At 39.6% G+C, this 25,342-nt stretch overlaps 1 protein-coding gene across 1 annotated transcript in view; it reads left to right on the top strand.

Moving 5' to 3' along the window:
* TLK1 (tousled like kinase 1) overlaps positions 1 to 25,342 on the top strand; it is a 123,054-nt gene that overhangs the window by 78,035 nt on the left and 19,677 nt on the right. The window contains exons 9-15 of the mRNA XM_074967568.1: positions 736 to 846; positions 2,121 to 2,257; positions 3,867 to 4,055; positions 12,488 to 12,554; positions 17,944 to 18,041; positions 24,024 to 24,105; positions 25,172 to 25,263. Of these exons, the coding sequence (XP_074823669.1) occupies positions 736 to 846; positions 2,121 to 2,257; positions 3,867 to 4,055; positions 12,488 to 12,554; positions 17,944 to 18,041; positions 24,024 to 24,105; positions 25,172 to 25,263 (776 nt within the window). The remainder of the gene's footprint in view (positions 1 to 735; positions 847 to 2,120; positions 2,258 to 3,866; positions 4,056 to 12,487; positions 12,555 to 17,943; positions 18,042 to 24,023; positions 24,106 to 25,171; positions 25,264 to 25,342) is intronic.

Below are 25,342 nucleotides of genomic sequence, written 5' to 3'. Positions count from 1 at the left end.
ATAGCTAGAACAACATAACTTCAGTCTTCTGAGGTCATAATATGAATACAAAGAGCATGCTTTAAACTTTTCACTCCCTTCCACTCCTCAGATATTTTTTTAGTTTGTCAGTGTGAATTTTTATTTTACTGCGGGTTATGAAAGAGATTATTGTATTTCCATTTGATTCCTGTATGCATCCGATGAAGTGAGCTGTAGCTCACGAAAGCTTATGCTCTAATAAATTTGTTAATCTCTAAGATGCCACAAGTACTCCTTTTCTTTTTTCATTTGATTCCTGAAATCCTTTATGTGAAGAGGAACTGGAGCTAGAATTGAGCTTCCTATTTAATATTGGAAGGGTGGAAAAGTACTAGTGCTAAAGTACTAGATAAGATGTATTTATTTACATATTTTATCTGATAAAATGCATCTGACACTTAAATATGAAGATACAATTCAAACCTGTGTAATGTTAGGTAGCATTCTGGTATTCAGCTTCCAATGATCATGGATCCCCTTCTTTGGGGGAGGGGGAAAAAGTAAGGCCACCTCTATACAGACCTGATGAGGCTGATGTACTGAGAATAAGGTTGTTTTGTTTATATATTTGTATATATGTAGGCATTCTGCTTTAGTGCATGTCACTGAAGATATACATTTGTATTGATAATAGTTATATGTTTTTGATTTGTAGTATTTTCCATAAAATAACACTGATCTGAAATATAACATTTTTTTTTATATTGTTCTTAGGCTAACTGTGATCTTAGAAGACAAATAGATGAACAACAAAAGCTACTTGAAAAATATAAAGAAAGGTTAAACAAATGCATTTCAATGAGCAAGAAACTTCTGATTGAAAAGGTAAGGTGGAACACTGTTTTTTCAGTGTGTGTGGTGGAAAGCACTATAGATAGTTACCTATGGAGTGCCGTTATTAAACTCTCCACCCCATTTTCACTTGCTCGTAACTTTCTGTTTGGGCTGAAACTTTCTACGTTTTTGTTTTCTACGTTCTCAGTCCAGAACTAATTAATTTTAAATTTGAGAAAAATACCCTTCAGCCATTTTTGAAATATGGAAGAGTAGAAAAAATGCATTTTTGAACATAAATGTTTGTTTGCTCACTAATAATTCAATCACTGTTGAGCATAAAATATATGACCTTAGCATGTGGCTTTTCCTCTGGGTGACATTCAACATTTTTGTGAATTTTGGGCAAACTGTTTTAAAATAAATGTACAGGTGATTGAAAAATCACTTCTGAACATGCTCACTGGGGACATTCTTTTTGTGAAAAGTACATAAGAGAGCTAGGAGAATTTCTACTGTAAATAGATCCACTGCTACCTTCCATCTTCAGCTTAATATTAAGAGCAGCAAAAGCAGGTACTTACCCCTCTGCCATCCCATTCACCTAAATGAGATATGAACTTCAAATTTAATGCTAACATTCTTAAACACTAGCAATACTGCTTTTCTTAAAAACAACCCCAAAAAGTCAAGGAAAATGAATGGAAAAATTAGTTTAATGCAATGAATACAAGACAAGTCAGGACATTAAGAAAAGAAACTAAATTTTTCCTTAAATCTGCTGCAAGAGACTGCGGAAGAATTCCCACAATGCAGGGTCACCCCGGATGCCTATACTGTCACCATTGCTAGCCCCAGCACCAGGGTATGCTGAGAACAGGATGTAGCAGGCCTGTTGTTCATCATACTAGGGGGAGTGTGGGCTGCTCTGGAGTGTAGAGCATCCCATAGACAGCTCTTGTGCTGGGGACACACCAGCCTGCTGAGCAGCCTTGAATTGTGACAGTGTAAAGGTAGCTCAAATTCCCCCTGCCTTCTTCCCTCAGTCTTTGAATTCCATGTAACATTTGCAAGTAAAGTCAAGCTTGGGTTTTCTGGCTTGTGTATCATTATGAATAATAGCTAAATTCTGATAATGTATAAGCCAGAAAAAATAACATGTATGGGTTCTGCAGAGGTAATTGGAATATGAGTAGTTGAAACTTATTTCCATCCATCATTCTTTTATCTACTACTCAGAAAAAGACATTAGAGGGAGGGCTGTGTTTTTTGCTAACTTTTAAACACTTTAGAAAAACTGAATGGTAATATTTTGATTTTCTTAGAGCACACAAGAAAAGCTGGCAAGCAGAGAGAAGAGTATGCAAGACAGACTACGCCTCGGGCATTTTACAACAGTTCGACATGGTGCTTCATTTACTGAACAGTGGACAGATGGCTTTGCATTTCAAAATCTTGTGAAGTTAGTCAATGTTATGTTTTTAAAATTCTCAGTAATTGTCAGTTCCCTCCAGTGGATTTTTTTTTTTTTTTATTACTAAGAGCTTCTAGGATTGGAGCTGCTTTTCATATGTAGTATTTCACTTTGCTTTTTGAAGTTTCAGAATACAGTACAGAACTCCCTTAATCAACCAACAGAATGTAGAATGCTAAATCCTGTTGTTTTTGAAAGAAGATGATTGGGCCTCTCTTGATTTTAACAAGCCTTAGAACAAGTGTGAATTTACTAACTGAGCAGCATTTCATTAATCATCACAATTGATAGAAAAAGTTGTAAACCTAGATCAGTGATTCTCAAACTGTGGTCCACCGACTACTGGTGGTCAGTGGAACAGTTGATGGTCTGTGGAGGGCTTGCTGGTCACGTGGTGCTGGCTCCACATCCTTCATTATAGCAGCTTCTACAGACATCCAGGCTCTTCATTGCAATGAAGGAGGAGCGAGAAGGAGGAGCAAACCTAGCAGCCGCCACTAGGGGCTGCTGCTAGCATAAGCGGATGGGGGAAAGGAGCCTGTAGCCGCCAGCAGGAAAAGAGCTGCCTCAACAAGGTACTTCAGCAGAGAATGGGGCAGAGAAGGAGCTTGGGGAGATGGGGCAGAGGGTGGAGCTGTGGAGTGGGAGGAAGAAACTAATTCATGACTTCAGATACATGCTTTGGAAAGTAAACTGATTTGACCTTTACATTGTTAAGTATTAATGTATTCACTAGAAACTCTAGTTTTCTCAAGAAAGATGTGGGAATGCAAATGGGATTGTGATTGGGTAGGGATTTGGTCTGTGAAGACACTCTTCAGAAATGGGTCCACACTAAATGTTTGAGAACCCCTGACCTAGTTAATATCTAATGATTTAGCTTTTACAGTCTTCCTTATGTGTTTTGTCCACACATACAATAGTTATTTACTGTGTAACCCAACTGATTATTTATTTAGGAAGGTCAGCTCAGCTAAAGTATCTGATTGGTAAAACAACCATATTAATATTCTGTATTGACATCTCTGACTTTTTCTTTTCTTTTGGTGTTGGTTGTAAGTGATAATATCCACTTTGTCAGAATACCATTTGTTTCCAATCTGGAAAATACAGTATGTATGTTACACTTTTGGAAACCTATTACAAAAGAAAATTATACCAACATGTTTCCAAACCTTTGTGAGAATACTCCTACCTAATAGGGAACATTTGATTTCTCTTTAACATACTCTGAAATACTCTTACTCTTCATTTGTACAAAAATGATTACTGACAGAAAAAGTACAACCTTTTCAATTACCCTCCTCTTGCCAAATTGCAAATCTGTAGCGTATTATCCGACAAAGAATACACCAAGAAACAAACATACAAAATAAAATAAAATCATGCAAATTCTTCTTCTGCCCTCCAAAATAAATATTCACATTTACAGTGCCTAGTTAAGAATGCCTCACGAGCTTTTCATTTTTACCAAGAAAAGAGATCGTGGTAATTCAGTGGATTAGAATCCATCGTTGCCATTATTAGAAGCCTGCTTTTTAAAATGTTGTTAGCTGTAAAAATATTAATAATTAATGCAATATTTTTGGTTTTACAGGCAGCAAGAATGGGTGAATCAACAAAGGGAAGATATCGAAAGGCAAAGAAAGCTCCTAGCCAAACGAAAACCTCCATCTACGAATAATTCTCAAGCACCATCTGCCAATTCGGAACCAAAACAGAGGAAAAATAAAGCTGTCAATGGGGCAGAAAATGATCCCTTTCTTAGACCCAGTTTACCACAGCTGTAAGTTTACCAATTCAATCAATCTTTTTCATAGTTTCCTAGGTGTTGTCCATTTTGTTTGCAGCGCAAGTAGTGGCATAACCCCAACAGTTATGCCATATGCCAGCAAGTTAGGGACTTACTCTGTTCTCACTGATGGCTTGTCTAAATTGAGGAAACTTGCACCAAAATCTATGTAGCTGCAATGCATCATTGCAATCTTGGGTAAATTGCATCAGTCTGTTTTGCCTTGATGCAATGTGTCTACTAGTCTCTAATTAGACATGCCCTAATTCTAGTATTCTACACTTGTAACTCCACTGATTTCAGTGGAGTTAGCCTTCTTCTCCTTTCAGTTAAATTGATGTAAAGAAGGCTTTTGGTGACCAATTCAGCTTCGACTGAAGAAGATAATAGTCTTTCAGTTGGCTTTGAAAGGAGTTGGATACAGCCTGTAGTATCTGAAGGCCTGCATCTAAATTAATAATGCGCTAAAAAAAAGTAAATGATCTTGCATCTTTTCTTCTAATTTAAATACTTTAGTGCTGGTTTAATGGACACCATCAATTTAAGAATTACTCTTCTATCTGAAAATTTTTTACCTACTATGGAAAGAGATTGAAAAAAAGAAAACTTTGCTTTTTTTCAATTTGTTTACTTTGTTTTTGATTGCACTTCATCATATATACTGTATATTCATTATCACTATCTCCCTGTATAATTTCTCCTCTTTTGTTTGAGTTTTCCATACAACATCAGGAGGGAAGCACATTTTTACAAATATGATAATGTGGTTATTAAACTACAAAAAGTTGGCCGGTGCACCAGGAGAAGTACTTCAAAGTTCTTTTAAACTCCTATTTTGAAATTGGCTAGATCCCAGGTTGATTGTGACCATTAATCATCAGAAAAATCATTATTTTAAATATTTACAATTACAACAAAATGTTCATCTTTTTCTGATTATCAAATCCAATATCCCCTTCACCTCTGCATCATTTGTTTCTGGCACATTTTGCACATGGTGGCAGAAGAATTGAGACTAAAAGGGGGCTGCAACAGGATTTAGAACTGACAGACCTTTAAGTTAATACTGATTGTGGTTTGTTTCTAAAAGTGATGCTTCTCAGAAAGTTTACTGTAGGAAGGCTGTTCAGAGATGCTAATTTAAAACACAAAAACCCTTACATTTTCATATATAACTTACCACTTAAGAAGTGCTTCTTTCTCATATAAATGCTTCCCTCTGCAGCTGTATTCTGACGTTTTCTTTTGAAATATTGCTGGAACTAAAATGGGCTCTTCTCTAGAATATTTGTTTTCAGGGGAACTAGCTATTTCTTCTTGCTCAGTTTGTCAATCCCTAACTCTTTGTTCCACTTAAGAAAAAGGAATACATACATTGGGATCTGTAAATCTTGTGTTATGTTTGTAGAGACTTTAGCATTCTTGTTGTTTTGTAAGATCTGCAGGACAGCTCTGTAGTCGCTTTTACTTTCTACCATACAAACAAAGCTTGTGCCAATGTAAATGTTCTATATATTAAAAGCCAAGAAGTTGTTACTGTTACTCTTAGCCATGAATATACCTGACCAATGTATTTGGCTAAGTCTTTTTAGTCTATATTCATGTTAAATTTTCTGAGATTTTCTGCTGCTTTAGTAGATGATTAATTAGTAGATGATAAATTTTGCTTCAGTTGCATGTTTCACAAGAGCATTGCATATTTAATTGTACCGTGAATCTCTCTTGTCCAATTTGTTCCAAATTCACAAATAGCTATTCCTGTCCTTCCTTCACAATATTCTCAAATTAATTATATTTACAATTTTCAAATTCACATTTAATTTAGGTTTGATTAAGCAGATTAAATTGAATACAAATTGAGCATTGAAGACTTCTTTTGACAACTGTATATCCAATAAGTTAGTTGCAGTTTGTTTTTTATATTTTAGTAATCGAATGGTAGTTTACACATATTAATCATGATTGAATCAAGACTAGCTGTGCATTTGTATACGTTAATTTGGTCCTGATATAACTGCTGTTTTATGTATAACACTGCCTGCCTATTTTGTCTTTGTTGAACAATTGTGTGTTATTTGCTGGGGTCCTTTATGCGACCTGGGATCACCAGAACACAAGGGCCTCTCGTGTTCCTTTGCCAGGAGCTTTAGGGGTTTTTCAAACTTTTAATTAGGATTTGTTGTAGTCTTGTTAGTGTGATACCTCTTCTTGTCTGAAAGATACCTACAGTAAAACTGCTGTTCCCCATTACAGAGCTAGACAGATAACACATGTCCATGTGTTAAAACAATTATTAATTGTGCTTTTCCAGTCTAGTATTCAGTATTCATTTACTCTTTCTGATCTCCATTACTGCATTCATATTGTGCTCATCACTGTGCCCACATCACTCTGAGAATAATGGTTCTAATTAGCCCATAGCCGAAGGGAAGAGGCTTTATTTATACCTAACGGAGGGAAGTACAGAATTGCTGAGATTAATTAACTAAAACAGAGGTACATTAGTACAACATACATGTATGTGATTAGGCATACCTTTACACTGCTATGCTGAAAAAAATGATCTGGTAACAAAGCTTGTCAGCAGAGTGTCCCTCTGGCACCACCTTATTTAGTTTTGACAGTGGCGTAGCTTCTTGTGTAGAGAAAAACAAATATTTTTTTAGCTTGGTTACAAAAAAGTGTGATTGAAACCAGGGTTGAAAACAGCTTTTTGTATATGAACAGTTTTTTAAAACAGTTTTCAAAACCAATAGAAGGTGATGGCTGTGGCTTTGCCAGTGACAGGTCATTTTCCTGATGTAGTTGGATGATTAAAGGAATAACAACTTACCATGTTTGTCTAATGAGTTTGAAAGTGAATCAGAGTATTCATCAAGATGGCAACTGACCACCTGAAGAAACCCTCAATGCTTGTGTTTAGATGCAATTGACTAAATGAGCAGCGCAATGTAAACACTATCCTTGTCTGCCGGAGCTCTTAGTAATTTTTGGTGTCCCAAGTGGTTAATGGTTCCATGTGAGATTTCTTTATTACCGAACAAGCAATTTTTTATAATAAGCTCACTTAATTGGCATCAGTTGAAATGTACCTCAACAACTGTTAACTTGAAGTGCACAGATAAACTCCTCAACTCTTTAAAAAAAATCTATTCCAAATTTAATTCTACTTCAAGCGAGGCAATTAAGTGTTTAATGCCAGCCCCCACTGTTTGAATTTCTGGAAGCAGCCATTATGTGCCCATCTATAAAAAATTACAGACCAGTCATTTTAACTTCTGTACCTGGAAAGATAATGGAGCAAATTATTAAGCAATCAATTTGCAAACATCTAGATGATAGTAAGGTGATAAGTAACCGTCACCATGGATTTGTCAAAAACAAATTGTGTCAAACCAGCCTGATAGCTTTCTTTGACAGGATAACAAGCCTTGTGGATAGGGAGGGAAGTGGTAGACATGGTATATCTTGATTTTAGTAAAGCTTTTGATACAGTCCCTCATGACCTTCTCATAAATAAACTAGGGAAATACAACCTAGATGGAGCTACTATAAGGTGGATGCATAACTGGTTGGAAAATCGTTCTCAGAGAGTCGTTATCAAGTTGTTCAAAGTCATGCTGGAAGGGCATAATGAGTGGGGTCCCTCAGGGATCATTTCTGGGTCTGGTTCTGTTCAGTACCTTCATCAGTGATTTAGATAATGGCATACAGAGTACACTTATAAAGTTTATGGATGACACAAAGCTGGGAGGGTTTGCAAGTGCTTTGGAGGATAAGATTAAAATTCAAAATGATCTGGACAAACTGGAGAAATGGTCTGAAATAGGATGAAATTCAGTAAGGACAAATGCAAAGTATTTCATTTAGGAAGGAACAATTAGTTGCACACACAAAATGGGAAATGATTGCCTAGGAAGGAGTACTGCGGAAAGGGATCTGGGAGTCATAGGGGACCACAAGCTAAATATGAGTCAACAGTGTAATGCTGTTGCAAAAAAAGTGAACACCATTCTGGGATATATTAGCAGGAGTATTGTAAGCAAGACCAAACAAACAAAAAAAAAAGTAGTAATTCTTCTGCTCTGCTCTGATTAGGCCTCAACTGGAGTAACATTTCAGGAAGGATGTGGACAAATTGGAGAGAGACCAGAGAAGAGCAACAAAAATGATTAAAGGTCTGGAAAACATGACCTATGAGGGAAGATTGAAAAAATTGGGTCATTACAAAAACTAATTTTACCATACTAATTTTCCCCTACTGTTACTCACAGCTTCTTATCAACTGTTTTAAATGGGCCACCCTTGTTACCACTACAAAAGTGATTTTTCCTCCCTTGGTATTCTATTGTTAATTCAATTGTCTTGTTAGACTGACCCCCCCACTTGGTGTTTGTATGTGTACACACACACACATACGTATGTATGTGTTTGTGTGTGTGTGTGTATACACAAGTGCAGGGGACTGGACTAGATGACCTCTCAAGGTCCCTTCCAGTTCTATGATTCTGTGTTCTTCAAGTGAGTAATAAATTATTGCTTTTAGAAAGAACAGTTTTGGTTTACATAGTGACTTCCTCCCTTCACTTTTCAGCTTTAGCTGTTTTGGTGCTGGTGATTTCCTAACCAGAGGCAGGCAGCCCCTGGGCCAGCAGCAGCAATTTGGGTGTGTGGGAGGAGGCTACGGACAGGAGGTTGGGTGGCACTTACCGTGTGGTGGGAGGCTCTCACTGGCATGACCCTGGAGTGCCTAGGTGACTGGGGGGGGAGGCGCTCCGTACTGCCTGCCCCTGCAGCTCCCATTGGCTGTGGTTCCCGGCCAATGGGAACTGTAGCAGCCAGCGCTTGTACTTCTCTACCAGCTAGGAGCTGCTGGGATGCAGAGCCAGGTAAGGAGCCCCTGCCAGCCCTGGGCCACCTCCCCCAGCACCTGCAGGACCTCCGGACCACCCGCGCCTCTTTCCCATCCCCTTTCCCTCCCCCCACTCATTTTTAGTCACAGGTATTTTTGGTAAAAGTCATGGATGGGTCACGGGCCGTGAATTTTTGTTTACTGCCCGTGACCTGTCCATGACTTACTAAAAATACCTGACTAAAACATAGCCTTAATTATGTTGCATCACAATTTCTGTTTTAACTCCTTGTCTTCAGTCATTCACTTCTGAAATTTTCAGGTTTTAGCTGAAATTTTCCATGATAGGTCTGTGCCTGATGATTATTTTTGATAAGAGAAAAATCACTGAGCTGTTCTTGCATAAGAGGAGAATGAAGAGAAATATATCAGTCAAATAGGGGTACTCCTCAGTATTTTTGTCAAGAGTTTTGAAATCTATCTATGAAAGAGACTATCTAAATTATGTGGCCCATCTAACAAATAGAAAAACTAAACCTGAAAATTTGGGTGACTTGCCTGGGCAGTACAATGATGTAGTGGCCTATAAACCAAAAAAACCTGACACCAGGTACATTGTTAGAACTTAACATGTGATAAATAGGAGTAATATTGCTATTAAAGTTTCTATAAACTAATATGTGAGGGGTAGCACACTTTAATGTTCAAATAAGGAATAATTAACCTACTTCTAGCAAGTCACCGTTTTTGAATCCAGGTGGGAACGAGGTTTGTCTCTTCACCAGTAATCTAACACAAATTAAACTAATTGTGCCTACAGTAAAATTTAGCATTTCATAAGCTTCTCTGAAAAATTGTCAACAGTTTTAAATTGCTTATGCATTATGCAGCGCCTCTAACCACATTAGATTTGTAAATAAAATATACTGTAAGAAAAACAGTTGTTTACTGGGCATAGTGTGAAAGGATGGAGAGAGTCTCGCTTGAAATGGTAATATATTTTCAAGGTGACCTCAGCATATTCATACTTGTGAGTTGTGCCTCTCAAGGGTTACTGAGCTTCAGGAATATCCTGTAAAGCAGTGCCTATTGGAGCTATACAAACTTCCTATCCTGGCTCTGCATGTAGGTACCCAAGATTATGAAAGGACCAGGTTTCCTAAACTGCCTTAGTTCCTTCCTTTTTTTCAGCTAGCTGTGGCTGAAGGACTTTCACTCAGTGCCCAGAGTGATTTCTGGAGGATTTGATATAAAACTTATGTTTCCAGTGATTAGTTTGTGCCTTTATTCTAGATCAGGGGGTCCTCTGACTTTCTTATTGTGGCCTCCAAGTACTTTCACCACCTAAATCTGCTGAGCATTGTCTCTCCATGTTTCTAGAAGTAGACATGCAAACCAATAGTTTGTTCTTGCCATGATGTGTGTAGGGTCATCATATCTTGACTCCTTTGGGCAGCCGAGGCTCTTTGCCTTTCTACTCAAGGAAACCTAACAAATCCAGTACCTGTATCAGACACTGGACATGGACCTTGAGGAGAAATCTCAGTCAGGGCCTTTCTTCTGTGAGTGTCTGGCTCAGCCTTGGTGCTGTCTTGTGCAGCTGGCAGGTTCATCGTGACAGTTCTTGGAACTGGAGTGGTTGGTTTGTCCAGGGCTCATGTTCTCACTTGTGCTCACTTCTCTGGCCTATTGGGACAAGCCATTTGAGGCTCCATTCATTTGCTCTCCATTTAGCATGTGGGCTATATGACCTTAATGACAGGATATCCTCTCCCTTGTGGGTTTGAAGAAGGTCAGACATAAAACCTATTGCTAGTCACCCATCTGCTGCTCCCAGACAGCTAAGGTTTTTTCTTCACTGCCACTTCCTCTGCTGCCCACACCAGTATCTGTAAAATTGTCCCCTCGGTTGGTGTGCATAACTGCCTTTCACCCAACAAAGAAGAAGTTGTTGGGCACTTTGAAACAACATTGTCTTAAAAGGAAGGATTGCTTCTTCCTCAAATTTTCCTGGGGACGTGGCCACGTCCTTGTTTGTTTTGCCCCCTGATATCAGCCAGTTTCACGAGATGTTAGAACGTATGACTGAAGCTCTGAAATTCAGATGTCCGTAGATAGCCTTTTTAACTGTTCGAATGAAATCCAGCAGTACTAAGAGAAAGAGGGTCTTGCTACATTAATAATGAGCTACTGGACCCTGCTAAAGACATCTGGTTGATTCCAGTGTCAATCCCAGCCATATTTAAAAAAAGGCAGTGACAATAAGGAATTCCAGTATTTCTGTACCTATATTGGCTCATTAGTGGTGTCAGTAGTAATTGAAAGGTTGACAAAAATCCAAGATAATTCTTACCTTTCTACTGGGTAAGGACACCAAAAAGCTTGACTTTTGGTGAGAGATGTTTAGTAAATTTCTCTGGGGATCTGTGTGGCTAGGTACCAATTGCATCTTTGGGAAGAGATGTGTCTTCTCATTGACCACCTTTCTGACAAGTAGAAAAATGCTCTAAGATGGTGACTGAAAAGTGTTCAGTGTCCTAGCATGTCTTACAGGCATGACATGTCAGATGCTTTGATTCTTATGGTGGCATTAGTTGTTGTTCCTCAGTACTCCTACGTTATTCTAAGGCTCAGATCTGTGGAGACCTACTCCTATTTGATGGGGAGAGCCCTTTCAATTTTAAGATGAACGAGGTGCTTCAAAGAATAGAAGACTCTGAAGTATAACAGCAGTAAGTCTCGGGAAGTCCTTCCATCAGTCCTGAAGAGGGAGAACTCTTTTTGGTATTAGAGACCTTACATGACACTCTGAAATTCCGGCCTCACTTCTGGAAGGTGCAGACTTTGCAGTATCAGAAGAAACAGTGGAAAGTATGTCAGGCAGTGAGCTGATTAATCTTCTTCCACTCATTTTGTCATCTTTGGGATCAAGCCTTCAGATTTGACACATTGAATGAGAACTGAGAGGTGGTTTTAACTTTCGTTTTTCTCCATTTCCCCTTCTTTTGAGGATCTGTTTAGTCTGTTTCCTTGCAGTTTTGAGTGGAATTACTACAGCTCACTGGGTATTTGAGGTTGTTCAACTTGGATGCATGATGCAGTTCCGCTCCATGCTACTTCCTAACTACCTTCCCTAATTTCTATGATTGGAGACAATGATCTGGAAATCCTGAGTCTTAAACTAGATTCTTTCAAACTGTCTATGGATTCCTTTGTGGTAGTGCACTGAGTGACATATTTTGAGAACCAAGCACTGAGGCAATTGCTAAGATTTTGGGATGGGAGATGGTTAAGGAGAAGATCTCGTACTAAGTAGTGGTCTCCTGAATGGGAAGTGGTCCTAGCATAAACAATTAATGTTTCAGAGTACCAGATAGATTTCTATAAATAATGGAATGACATATTATTTAAAAAAAAAAATCCAGATACAATTTTAAATGTGATCTTGTGTTGGTAGTTATAAATGGTAAATAAAGAATGCTATTTACTGTTGTTTGACAAATACATTAAAATATGAATATTTCTGTATCTTTTATAAGATAGTAACATCTATAACTGTATATTATTTTTGCAGGTTGACTCTAGCAGAATATCATGAACAGGAAGAAATTTTCAAACTTAGATTAGGACATCTTAAAAAGGTATGTGTAGTCATTTTATCTGTGATTTTTGCTGCTATGCATCGAAGTGCAAAAACTAATACTGTCACAGTGTAAAAAGAGCTTGTTAGAGCTGTCTTACAAAATTGATTACCAGTAAGCAATGAAGAGTTCTGTATATGCGGAATAATGACTTTATTCCTTCCTGTTCCCTAATGTGGCATATTCTGGAGTATTGGAGAGACAGCATGCTTAGCTTCATGAAGTACTGAGTACATTGTATCAGTCTGCACTGACCTCTTGGATCAATGCAAATAATGAAGCAAGCAATTTACAAACACCTAGAAGATAATAAGGTGATAAATAACAGTCAGCATGGATTTGTCAAGAACAAATCATGCCAAACCAACCTGATAGCTTTCTTTGACAGGGTAACGCACCTTGGGGGTGGGGGGGAAGTGGAAGATGTGGTGTATCTTGACTTCAGTAAGGCTTTTGATGCTGTCTCGCATTACCTTCTCATAAACAAACTAGGGAAATACAACCTAGATGGAGCTACTATATGGTGGATGCGTAACTGGTTGGAAAATTGTTCCCAGAAAGTAGTTATAAGTGGTTCACAGTCATGTTGGAAGGGCATAATGAGTGGGGTCCTGCAGGGATTGGTTCTAGGTCCAGTTCTGTTCAATATCTTCATAAATAATTTAGATAATGGCATACAGAGTACACTTACAAAGTTTGCGGACGATACGAAGCTGGGAGGGGTTGCAAGTGCTTTGGAGGATAGGATTAAAATTCAAAATGATCTGGAGAAATGGTGTGAAGTAAATGGGATGATATTCAATAAGGACAAATGGAAAGTACTCCACTTAAGGAGGAACAATGAGTTACATACACATGAAATGGGAAGTGACTGCCTAGGATGGAGTACTGCGGAAAGGGATCTGGGGGTCAGAGTGGATCACAAGCTAAATATGAGTCAACAGTGTAATGCTGTTGCAAAAAAAGCAAGCATCGTTCTGCGATGTATTAGCAGGAGTATTGTAAGAAAGACACAAGAAGTAATTCTTCCGCTCTGCTCTGTGCTGATTAGGTCTCAATTGGAGTATTGTGTCCAGTTCTGGAAAGATGTGGACAAGTTGGAGAAAGTCCAGAGAAGAGCAACAAAAATGACTAAAGGTCTAGAAAACATGACCGATGAGGGAGGTTGAAAAAATTGGGTTTGTGCAGTCTGAAGAAGAGAAGACTGAGAGGAGACATGATAATAGTTTTCAAGTACATAAAAGGTTGTTACAAGGAGGAGGGAGAAATATTTTTCTTCTTAACCTCTGAGGATAGGACAAGAAGCAAGGGGCTGAAATTGCAGCAAGGGTGGTTTAGGTTGGACATTGGGAAAAACTTTCTAAGTGTCAGAGTTGTTAAGCACTAGAATAAATTGCCTAGGGAAGTTGTGGAATCTCCATCATTGGGGACTTTTAAGAGCAGGTTGGACAAACACCTGTCAGGGATGGTCTAGATAATACTTAGTCCTGCCTTGAGTGTCAGGGACTGGACTAGATGACCTCTCGAGGTCCCTTCCAGTTCTATGATTCTATAATGTAGGGATATTATTGTTTTCTGGTCACTGAGTGAAGGAAGGTTGACTCAATGGGTAGAGCTTATCAAATGAGACTGGTACGGACAGGGCAACTTTTAATCTTTATTTGGCATTAATGGTATTTGCTGCATATACATTTTATCAGCTATGTAACAATACATTAAATATGAAATAGCAATATACGAAATACTACTGTTATGTGAATCCTCATGATACTTTTTGACTCAGTAAAGATCTGAGAATGCTGTAACATTCTGTAACATAAATACCATGGATAAACTAGGTTGCAATGACAGTTTTGATATTTATGTCACATTCTGGAATAGCTTCAATCAGCCAGGAAATGCAAAGAGGGTGTCACAAAGGAAGGAAAGGGGGTTTTTAAAATGTTAAAATACATATCCCCTTAAAAATTCCCATATAATTTGATTAGTGGAGGCATTAAACACAAAAACTCAGGCTTAGTTATTATTCATTCCTCCTTGGCAGAGTACCATTAATGGTCTCTCTGATCTGGGTGTCTGATCTACATTTTCCAATATCACTGTTTTTTTGACATTCATTTCTGTCTTGGCATGGTTACTTTTTTATTTGTTTCTTAAACATTTTTCTTGAAAAATAGAAGAAAATATATTTAGTTTTAATTAATCAGCATAAATGTATTTGACTCTGTTCTTGTGGTTAAAAAGCAAATTGGAAGCACTTACTGTTCTTGGAGCAGGCATGTTTTCAGACTTCATTCTGGGGAGGAAATGCTTTTTGTCAGTCAGTGACTCAGCAACAGTTGAGTAGTTTTAGATAGATTGTTTAAAAAGCATTTAAGGCCCCACTGCTACAAAGGTTTACACACATGCCTAACTTTACTCATGTGAGCAGTTCCTTTGTTAAACAGAGGGACCATTCAAATGGGAAAAGCTAAGCATATGCTTAAAAATTACAAACTATTTTACTTGTAAATAATTCTGTGTTTCGTTTTAGAATCGAGTAATATACCTGGTCTGGTAGTTTGAAGCTAATGCAGCAACACAGGAGAACTAAAATGAAAGCTTAAATCCAATGTATATGTGTCTACTGATCGTTTTCCTTGCAGGTAGACATTTTGAAGTTTCACTAAAATTTCTCCATTTACTTCATATTAAAATTAATTGTAAGTCAAGGATATCGTCAAAATCACCGAAGTGGAACTTCCAGTTTAAAACAAAAAAAAAGTAGATTTTCAGATTTTATTTTTCACACCAAACTCAAGGTTTCTAGACTTTTCTTTGCATTGATTTTATATATACATTATTATATTTACATTTTGTACATTTGAATTCTATATATAAGCAAGTATATGTCCATGTTCACTAATGGCTCAGTTTAAAAATACAGCTAAATTAATCAGTGGCAGAATAAGTGTGTGTGTGTGTGTGTGTCTGTAAAAAGTAATATTAGAAAAATATTTATTTGTAACTCTATAATGTGCTAGATGTCCTTTTTTAGAAAAAAAATCAGTCTCCTTTTTGCTTTTCATTTTATCTTCACTTTTATTGGTTCTTCTCATCACCTAGTGTTCCCTAGATATGTGTTTCTCTGCCGCCATAACTCTTGCTTATTTCCATCTGCATGTCTTCTCCATCTGGTTCTTTGCTGCCTGGTCCTCCTTCCCTTCACTCTCTAAATGCTTTCATGTTGCTCCTTTCTTTGCTCCCCTGGGTGTGGTGCTTACAAATGGTCCTCTTGTTTCCCAGCTCCTCAAGAAATGTCTCTCCTGCTAGATCCTCATGGCTCTTGTTCTTATGTTTTTACATAGCTGGTTCTTCCTTGTTTACAGGTGTTCAAAACCTTAGTGTCTGAAGTAACATCTGGAAACTGTGAGACCAGCCAATTCTCTTTGGACTAACACTGGTCTAATGAACCACATTTTGAGAACCACTGAATTGCATAATATATGAACAGAACTCCAAAAGAGGCAAACAGGATCCCCCCTCCCCATAGTCTCTGAGAATAACACTGGCAAGAAGAGACAAATAGGGTTTTTTTTAAGAATGGGTGTGTGTCAAATTCTTTATAGAAGACTAATGGCTTATGAGAAGCTGCATATCATTTCAGGATATTCACCTGAGAGCTGCCAGGGTGAAGCTAAATATGAAAAAAAATGGCTTGTTAACATACAAACAGGAAAATGCAAATAGTATTGTATACTAGGAAAAACCAATACTCCACTTAGTTTTGCCAGCAGAAGAGGTACCTTGCACTAGTCCAACTGCTGAAAATTGGGGATTTGGTCCTTCTTATCATTGAAAATTTATCTTGCAGATAGTTTTTTGTCCTGTCTGTGATGGGGAGGGATTCTTGATTCCATTGGCAGTCTTTTGATTGATCTGTATCTTAAGACTGTTGGAGATATATTCATTTAATTTATATTCCAGATAGCAACAACATAGAGTTGAGTCAATTATGCAGCATAGGTAACACTTCTTTTCTAGGGGGTAATTTTTCTAAGCGGGTATCATCTTAGAGTAATTCCATAATTACTTGCTTTTGTGTATAGATTGATTTCCAGTCCGCTTTGTAATTATAAAGGTTAACCGAAGAGGCAGTTATTCTAGAAGTAAGGTATTATCCATTCTTTCTAAATTACGTTCCAATTAATTTAAACTTTCTAAGCAGAACTATCTAGACTGGAAACCTAACAAACAGTACAGGGAAAATATGAAAACATTGTCTCTGACATTTTCTGTTGAACAAGCGTAGAATCAATTTACCAATAAATTTATTCTAATGTTTCACATTATAAGCTTGTAGTTGCAAAGAGAGGTATTCTATTCCCTTCGTGGGTCATTCCATTGAGGCAAGGCTGTCAACTCCCCCCCCAGTTCATGCAATTCTAATTCTGTGGAAACAATGGTGCTCAGTAATCTGGCAGAATCACACGTTGTATTGTCACAATTATGAAGTGATATTCACCCAAGAATTCTGAAGGAACTCAAATGTGAAATTGCAGAATTACTAACTGTAGTCTGTAACCTACCGTTTAAATCAGCTTCTGTACCAAATGACTGGAAGATAGCTAAATGTGACGCAAATTTTTAAAAAGGGCTCCAGAGGTGATCCGGTGATCCAGAGGCTTGCGAGCCTCCGTCTGAGTATCACTGATATAAATTAATTGTAACTAAAGGATGTTTGAATAGGCAAGTATGGAGAGTACCGATGAGATTTTCAAAAGTGCTTAAATTAGGGGTTTTGCTCCTGATGCACCTAGGTGCCTTTGAAAATCCCACCGTAAGTCTTTGACAACATACATTCAGCATTTGTGATCTCGATAACATATAAACGGGAGAACTCTGAAACTACAAAAATATTCTTTGATCAGTGTTACAGATCAAATGCTTAATTAAATAATATTTAGATTATTATGAATATTCTTGCCTAGTCTTGCTTTGTTTCACACTTGAGCTTTAAAATATTTTAAAGCATCTTTTCTAAAACTGCACATATCTCAATTTTTTTTTTCACATTATACATCAATTTCAGACCCAGATAATCTCTCTCCCTGGCTGAGGTACAAAACCAGCTGCCACTCGATTTGAGTAGCATCCCCATAGTACAGGACAAAACTGAACATCCCATTACTTATAGGTTTCATGGAGAGAAGGATTCCTTGAAATAGGCTTAAACCTTATCTCTGTGAATTGTTCAGGTATTAAGAGAAAAGCAGTTCGGTTTTCTGGTTCAGCAGCGTTTTGTAATGTAATGTTCCTCCATCACTACCAGTATTGATGCCTGGGTAAAAATATCCTTTTCAAACAGTGAGTAAATTGAGCTTTTATAGTTCATTCATTTCATTTGCAGGAAGAAGCCGAAATACAAGCAGAACTCGAACGTTTGGAAAGAGTTAGAAATCTTCACATACGAGAACTCAAAAGAATAAACAATGAAGACAATTCACAGTAAGCCACTAGATTTTAATTTTGCATGTTTATTCTTAAAAACCTAATGTAGTTTAAAAACCACCTTCACCAAAATTGAACAGGATATACTATAACTTTTTATTAGGTGTTCTCTCTTTTTATATTTATCTTGCCTTAAATGGACTGTAATTTAACCTAAAAATAATGGTTATAATATAATTTACAGGGCATATGAGGGATTGAGCATGTAGAGCTGAAAATGCAGAAAATCTAAAACTTGCTACATCACGGTTCTGACATAAAGAATAGTTATGAGGGAGTCTAAAGCAACCCACACATCTGAAAGTAATGCCTGTAGACATGGTGAAATCTTGATGCACTTGTGGAAATTTTATGTTGGTGTAACACTGTATTCAGCTCTATTGCAGTATTGTTCACATATTTATCAAAGCTCCAAAAAGCGCAAAAAAGCAAATGACTTAAGTCATGTATATATTACTGATACCTATTACAGCATTTGAATTTGTGTGGTAATCGATTGTAAGATAAAACTTGCATCTAGAATTAACTGTGACTCTATATATTGCATAACTGAGTAAAGTGAGCTCCTCTATAATGGTAGAGGATACCAAAAGTTTAATTTTATGTTTACTCTTTTGGCTATAATGAAACTACATATATGGTTTCAGCACTTCCAAAAGTGTTAAAGCCCACAGTAACGCAAATGGATGAGTTTTTAATCTATAATATTTTTAATGGTTGCCATATGCTGGGAAAAGTGTGGTTGCTGTGAGGCTGTAGCATTAGGGCCATATTTTGCCACTGTTTTGGATTCAAGAAGTAACTGACATTGATATTTTGCATAAAAACCAATGGCACAACGTTGTCCTTTATTAAAGACAAAAATTCTAGACATTAGGTGGCTGTCCAATGTGTAGAACTCAGATGCACTGAACATTTGGTTAACTGAAGAAGAAAGCATACTTAAAATAAAGAAGCAGGATTAACAAGAAGGAACTTACTGATTCTTGGAGAATGGCAGGTTTTGGCTATCCTATGCAGTAGTACCTGGTATGGTTGCCAATTCTGGTTGGACGAATTCCTGGAGATTTCAGCACATGACATAATCTTTCATTAAAGATTAATCTTTAAATCCTGGAGACTTGGCAACCCTAGTACCTGGGTAGGAAAGCCCAAACTGTGCTTCCTGTTCTGAAATTGAGAACAGTACCTGTTACACAGGCTCTGTAGGAGTCCATGTACGTCAGTGCTGATTTTCTGCAGTAGATGATTATAAATTCTGTGTTGGAAAATGAAAAACTTCCTATCTTGTGTATGTGTTGGGTGGATGGAAGTACGTGTGTACCATCACTTAAAAAATAGATTGGATCCTCTGTTTCTGGTGCTCCTGGGGGACACTGTGTCCTTAGAGCTATGAAATCAACCTCACTGTTATATATGATACCCTGAATTTGGTTGGTGGTACGTATAACTATCTGCTTTTAAAGTGTTTTGTTTTTCTTAGACAAAAGTTTTCATGAACATACAAATAAATTTTGATAATGAGAAATGAAGCTTTTGATGTTTCATAGATGGCCACAGTAGATAGTAATGTACTTGTTACTTCTAGTAACTACATATTACTGTGGCTATGCCCAAACACATACTTCAACCCACACTTTTATGTAAACATAAAAACCCAGCTACTGGCAAACCGTAACATGCAAGGCCTTACATAAATTCTGCAGAAAACTAAGGAAGCAGTCCCAGATCAGAGAGAGAAGAGTACATAGCAGTGTCTCACCACTATGCTGGAAACAATGTGGTGAGAGGATTCTTAATACACATGTGGTGGGTGCACAATAGCTCCAGCTACAACAAATACAAGAATCATACCTACTAGGATTATTCTTATCATGGATCTCTCTCATAACCGCTGTACTCATCTGATCAACAGTTAAAAACAAAATTGCACACTTTATGAAGGAGAAATACACATACCCCTCCTATCTTACAAAGCCTGATGGATTCAGGGAGCTTGTTACAGTATGGGCATGGATAAACTGACTTTCTCCTATTGGGATCCAGGAAGGACCCCCCCTTAGCCTAAGGGGAGGATCCACAGGACCTGGAAACCAAATGATTCCGGGGGACAACTAATGAAGTAACAGGCACAGGAGTGCAGTCAAAGGGTCAAATGAAGGGAACCTGATGGGGACACCGAGCAGAGAACCCCGGACAGCGCCCACTGCTCCTCGAAAGCATCAGGGGAGCCAGTGGACGCCACCCAGAGGAACTCTGCCCGGAGGCGTGAACGGGTGGAGGATCGGAAATAGGCCCCACAGTCACAGGAGGTCCCGTCCTTCAACCTCCTCTCCCTGGTTTTATAGATGGCCGTTTTAGCCAGGGCCAGGAGGAGGTTGACTAGGAGGTCCCGTGACTTTGTGGGGCCAAAGATAGGGAGTGTGTAGATGAGGAGGTGAAGGGAAAAGTGCAGCCAAAAACGTAACAGGATATCTAAGAGGAGCCAGAATAGGGGCTGCAAGCTGGCGCACTCCAGGTAAACGTGCACCAGGGTCTCCCTCAACCTCAGAAGGGGCAGGTGTCCGGGACGGGGGTAAACCGCACCAAGTACATGTTTGTGCTCACGGTCCCGTGAAGGAGCCGCCAACTGATATCCCCAGCGGGCCTTGGGACTAGGGTGGAATATAGGCTGGCCCACCTGGGCTCCTCACCCTCTAGAGGTGGCAGGAGGTCTTGCCACTTTGTGTCGGGGCGGGACACAAGGGTGAGGAAGTAAAGGGTGTGGAGCGCGAGCATGTATAGATGTTTCCTTGGCACAGTCTGAAAACGAACCGGCTACAAATTGTGCAGCCGGCTCACATTGAAGGGACTAGGGGGAAGCCAGTCGGGTCTATGGGGCAGGGGCCCAATGAAAAGGTCTGGAGGGCCTGGGGTGGAAGGTGGGCAGGGCATGCCCTCTCGCAGGACCCGGTCGAGGTAGGCCTGAGCAGTGGGCGATAAGGCGGCCCTCACCTCCTGAAGTACGCACCAGGGAGTATGAGGCCTGGAGAGCACCATGCGCCGTGCGAGCGTCAGGGGATCCAGCCAGTCTCCCTGGTCGTAGTCCAGGAGGTCTCCCGACTCTGGTGACTTCTGCCAGGACCAACCTTTGGCGCACCAAGGGGGACTCCACCACCTGCACACGGAGCTGGGGGTTGTGTAGCAGGGGCTCCGTGAGGAGATCTGCCCCCTTGGTGGCTGCCACGGACCTGGTAGCTGAGAACAGTTTCCAGGTCCGGAGTAGTCCTGGTAGAACACCGGCAGCCCGGAGAGGTCTTGCGGAAGACCTCTTGGATGGAGATAAAAGAGGTGCCGGTCATATTGGAGCCCTTGGAAGTGGCGCAGAAAGGCGTGTGCCAGTACTCTCCACGCCAGACTACCTGAACTATAAAGGAGCATCTGTAGGGCCTGCATAGACACTTCAGGCCCTGCCCTCCCTCCTCCAGGGGCAGGTGGAGGACCCCGCAGAGACCCAGTGCGCTTCTGGCCAAAAGAACTCCAGAATCGCCATCCGGAAGTTGGCCAGCAAACCCAGGGCCGGGACTAGGGTGTTGAGCCGGTACCAGAGCATGGACAGGACTAGTAGATTAAGCACCAGTGCCCTCCCTCGAAGGGAGAGGCACCGGAGTAGTATTGTCCATTTCTGGAGCCGCTCTGTCACCCTGGCCTCTAAACCGTACCAGTTTGCCGGCAGAGACGGATGCGTAGCAGAAAGGTAAATGCCGAGATAGAGCGGCAGACCCACGCTCCACCAAATGGCCTGAAGCTTGGGTGGGAGGGAGCTCACCTGTTACCCGTCCCTGACCACGAGGCCAGAGCTCTTGACCCAGTTGACCCGGGCGGAGGAGGCTGCCAAGTAGACGGCCTGGCAAGCCTCCACCCGCGCCAAGTTGCCCGGGTCCTGGACCACGAGGAGCACGTTGTTGGCTCTTGCAGCACCAACCCTGTCAACCTCTGACAGAGGAGACAGAGGAAGGGCTCGATTGCCAGAGCATACAGCTGGCCCGAGAGGGGGCACCCCTGCCGTACTCCCCGCCTGAAGCTGACCAACTCAGTCAGGGTCCAGTTGAGTCTGACCAGACACCCTGCGGAGGTGTAAAGCACCTGGAGAAAACCCACAAACTGGGGTCCAAAGCCTAACGCTCGCAGAGTGTCCAGGAGATACCCATGGTCCACCCTGTCGAACACCTTCTCCTGATCCAGGGACAACTGGTCCTTTCTCCTAGGCACAACTGACTTTGTCCTTGGCACAAAGACTAGGACTACTTTACCCTTGTTAGTTCTGAGTGGGTGGGAAGAGGTCTACGGTAGAAGATGGCTAAGCCCCACAACCTGAGAATGTTAGTGGGAAATGAACAGATTCAAAAAGGCTGATAATTTGCACATGTGACTATTAAGAACAGGACACCATAAAAAATATTAAAGCATTGCCACAATTCATTGTTGAAGAAACATATTACAATAATATACAATGCTACAGATGTAAATTTAGGAAATCCCAAATATTGGCAAAAAGATAATCAAATCATTTCCATTCCCCCGTCAGCCTCGGGGCAGCAGGGACACGCTTTGTCTGGGCCAGCAGGAGAAAGAAAACCCTTGGCCCCTTTAAGAACTGGTACATGAGCCCTCCCTTCCTTATGGACACTTAGCCTCTTTATGGGCTTGTGAAGGAGCTCTGTGGCTCATTGGTTGGACAGAAGAGTGCAGCATAAGCCTATGTCTCCCTTGCATCCAAAGGGAGGAATTATAAACCCTGCCCTGGGATGCCATCCTGTGCTGAGAAGGAAAGCTTCCCCTTCCTCCTCCTGGGATTAGAGTAAGAATAGATTTTGGGGCCTTGCTGGTGGGTAACACTAGTTTTGGGGCTGGGAAGGAAGGAAATTTTCCCTCAGTGAAGTTTGGCTTGGACAAAGTACATTTTTCAACTTCCTCTCAGCAGCCCAGGGACCTGAAGGGTGGGGTAGGTTGTAAAAATTAATTTTATTGCAGCTTGATAGGTGTGCAGTGCTGGTAATTGTTCCAAAGTGGTCCGCTTCCCTGGTGCACTGGAATTGGAAGTGGATTAAGAGAAGGCATCTCATAAAGAAAGTGGAGAATGAGGTTGGCGCTCCTAATGTCTGGCATAATAAGGACATAACCCCCTCTTCTCCACTTCCTTTACCCTTGTATGAGGGAAGGGTGGTAGGGTCGCAGCATGTTTATGGGGTGAGGGGCTGTTGGTATGGGTAGAACAGGTTATCAAGAAAGGGTGACCTGTCCTGGACAAGTTACTGCCAAATAGGTCCAAGGTGGGTTACTTAAAGTTGCAGCCTAATTAAACCATCTTCCTGGTGTCTCGTCTTCCTGTAGTATATGGGACATGGGACAAAGGCTAAACTGAGGGATGGGGGAAGGAAAAAGGAATGTTAAGCAATATTTTGGGTTTGTTTTTCTTTTGAAAACAAACAAGGAACTGGAACTAGTGATGTAAAATGCAAATAGAAAATATAATTTGTGTTGTTACTGATCCAATAAAATTTGAAAATCAAAAGTAGCTTGAACACTTTTTCCCCAGACAGTACATACCCAAAAGAACAGCTGAAATTTTGTTTCTCATTGGACTCAACTCACATATAGTAAAAATATAAACAGTTAAAAGCTTAATGGTAAAACTTAGACTTCTCATAATCTCTCAAAAAAGACTTGAACAAAACTAAGTGTCTGAATGGCAGTGTTTTGGTAGCAGTTGTTGATTTAATACCATAGAATGAGAACATTAATTTACTATTTTAAAAACTGCATAGCTATATTACACAGTGCTGCCTTAAAATTATATTTAGTTGAATATTACTGAACAGGGTTTTTCTCTTATCAAAAAATACTCAGATAAATTAGGTTAAAATAATAATATGAAGGGACCTAGAGTAGAGCTTGAAATGTATCTGTTACTTGAAGTCTTCCTACTTTCTTTTTAAGGTTCAAAGATCATCCCACATTAAATGAACGATATTTGTTACTTCATTTACTTGGTCGAGGTGGCTTCAGTGAAGTATATAAGGTAATCTGTATTTTGGTCTGCCAATGTAATATTTCATAGCCACATAAGTTTATATATATAATTTTCTTACTTTTGATCTCCCGGACTAAGAGGGTTCTAGTTAGACGTGCCAAACCCGTGAAAAAAAATGCAGAAATTGGGCTTGTTTTTGGCTTAATTGGCTTGTCAGTTGCTTGTTGGCTTGTTTTTGGCTTGTAGCTTGTTGCTTCTTTTTTTTGATCGGCTCCTGGCAAGCAGGGGCAAAGGGGGGAGAGAGTCAGGGGTGCACAGTGGGCCTACCACAATCCCAGACTGCACACCTGGGGGATCTAGTCACATAGAGTGTTGGGTTCTTAGGGATTGGCTTGTTTTGAAATGGGATTAGCTTGATTTTTGGCTTATTGTGAAAGTTGGGGTGCTTATTTACCCCGTGAAAGTTGGCAACTGTGGTTCTAAAACAGTAGCACTTCTTAAACAAAGGCTGGAAAAACTCCTTAGCTTATTTATGGAGGGGCTGAGCATCACTGATCATACTTATATAATCAATAGACAAAGGCTCCATTGGTAATAGGGAAGAAGCCAGGATTGTGACTGTAGACTTGCTGATATGTACACTAAGGAAAATGCATTACGCAAATTGGAAAATTAGGGACTTCTGGTACAGCCATAGAAGGGAGCGCTTGCCACTGAAATGAGCCTTTATGAACCCAAACATAGATGTAACCTCTTGGTTAGTCATAGCTTCTCCGGATACATTTATTTTTCTGAATATAAAATTGGCAGAAGTCTTGCTGGATAAGAAAATATCTGAGGAAAGTGGAACAAAATTGTCAATGTTATGATAAGCTATCTAGTGCAACACCATGGCTCTACAAACTGCATGTAGTGTTACTTGTGTAATAAAGTTTGTATACGTCAAATTAACTGGGTCTTCACGATTATGAAGTGTTTTTCTATAACACATCTGTATAGTTTCATTTTGCTTAATTTGTCTGTAGATCTGTGGATTATATGCTGAATTTGGACCTTTTTGGGTGTTGTTTTTTTGTCATCTTTGGTTGTAATTGTCCCATATCTGGTTTTCTAGGCTTTTGATCTTTATGAACAAAGATACGCTGCTGTGAAAATACACCAACTTAACAAAAGCTGGAGAGATGAGAAGAAGGAAAACTACCACAAGTAAATATTAATAATTTAGGATTCTTATGGTAAATTGAACTGTGTTCTTCTGTTGATCATGGAAAGTTAACAAACATCT

This window comes from Natator depressus, chromosome 11, assembly GCF_965152275.1.
Source record: "Natator depressus isolate rNatDep1 chromosome 11, rNatDep2.hap1, whole genome shotgun sequence".
In the NCBI taxonomy this organism is placed as follows: domain Eukaryota; kingdom Metazoa; phylum Chordata; order Testudines; family Cheloniidae; genus Natator; species Natator depressus.
This window is presented reverse-complemented; position numbering and strand designations above follow the sequence as displayed.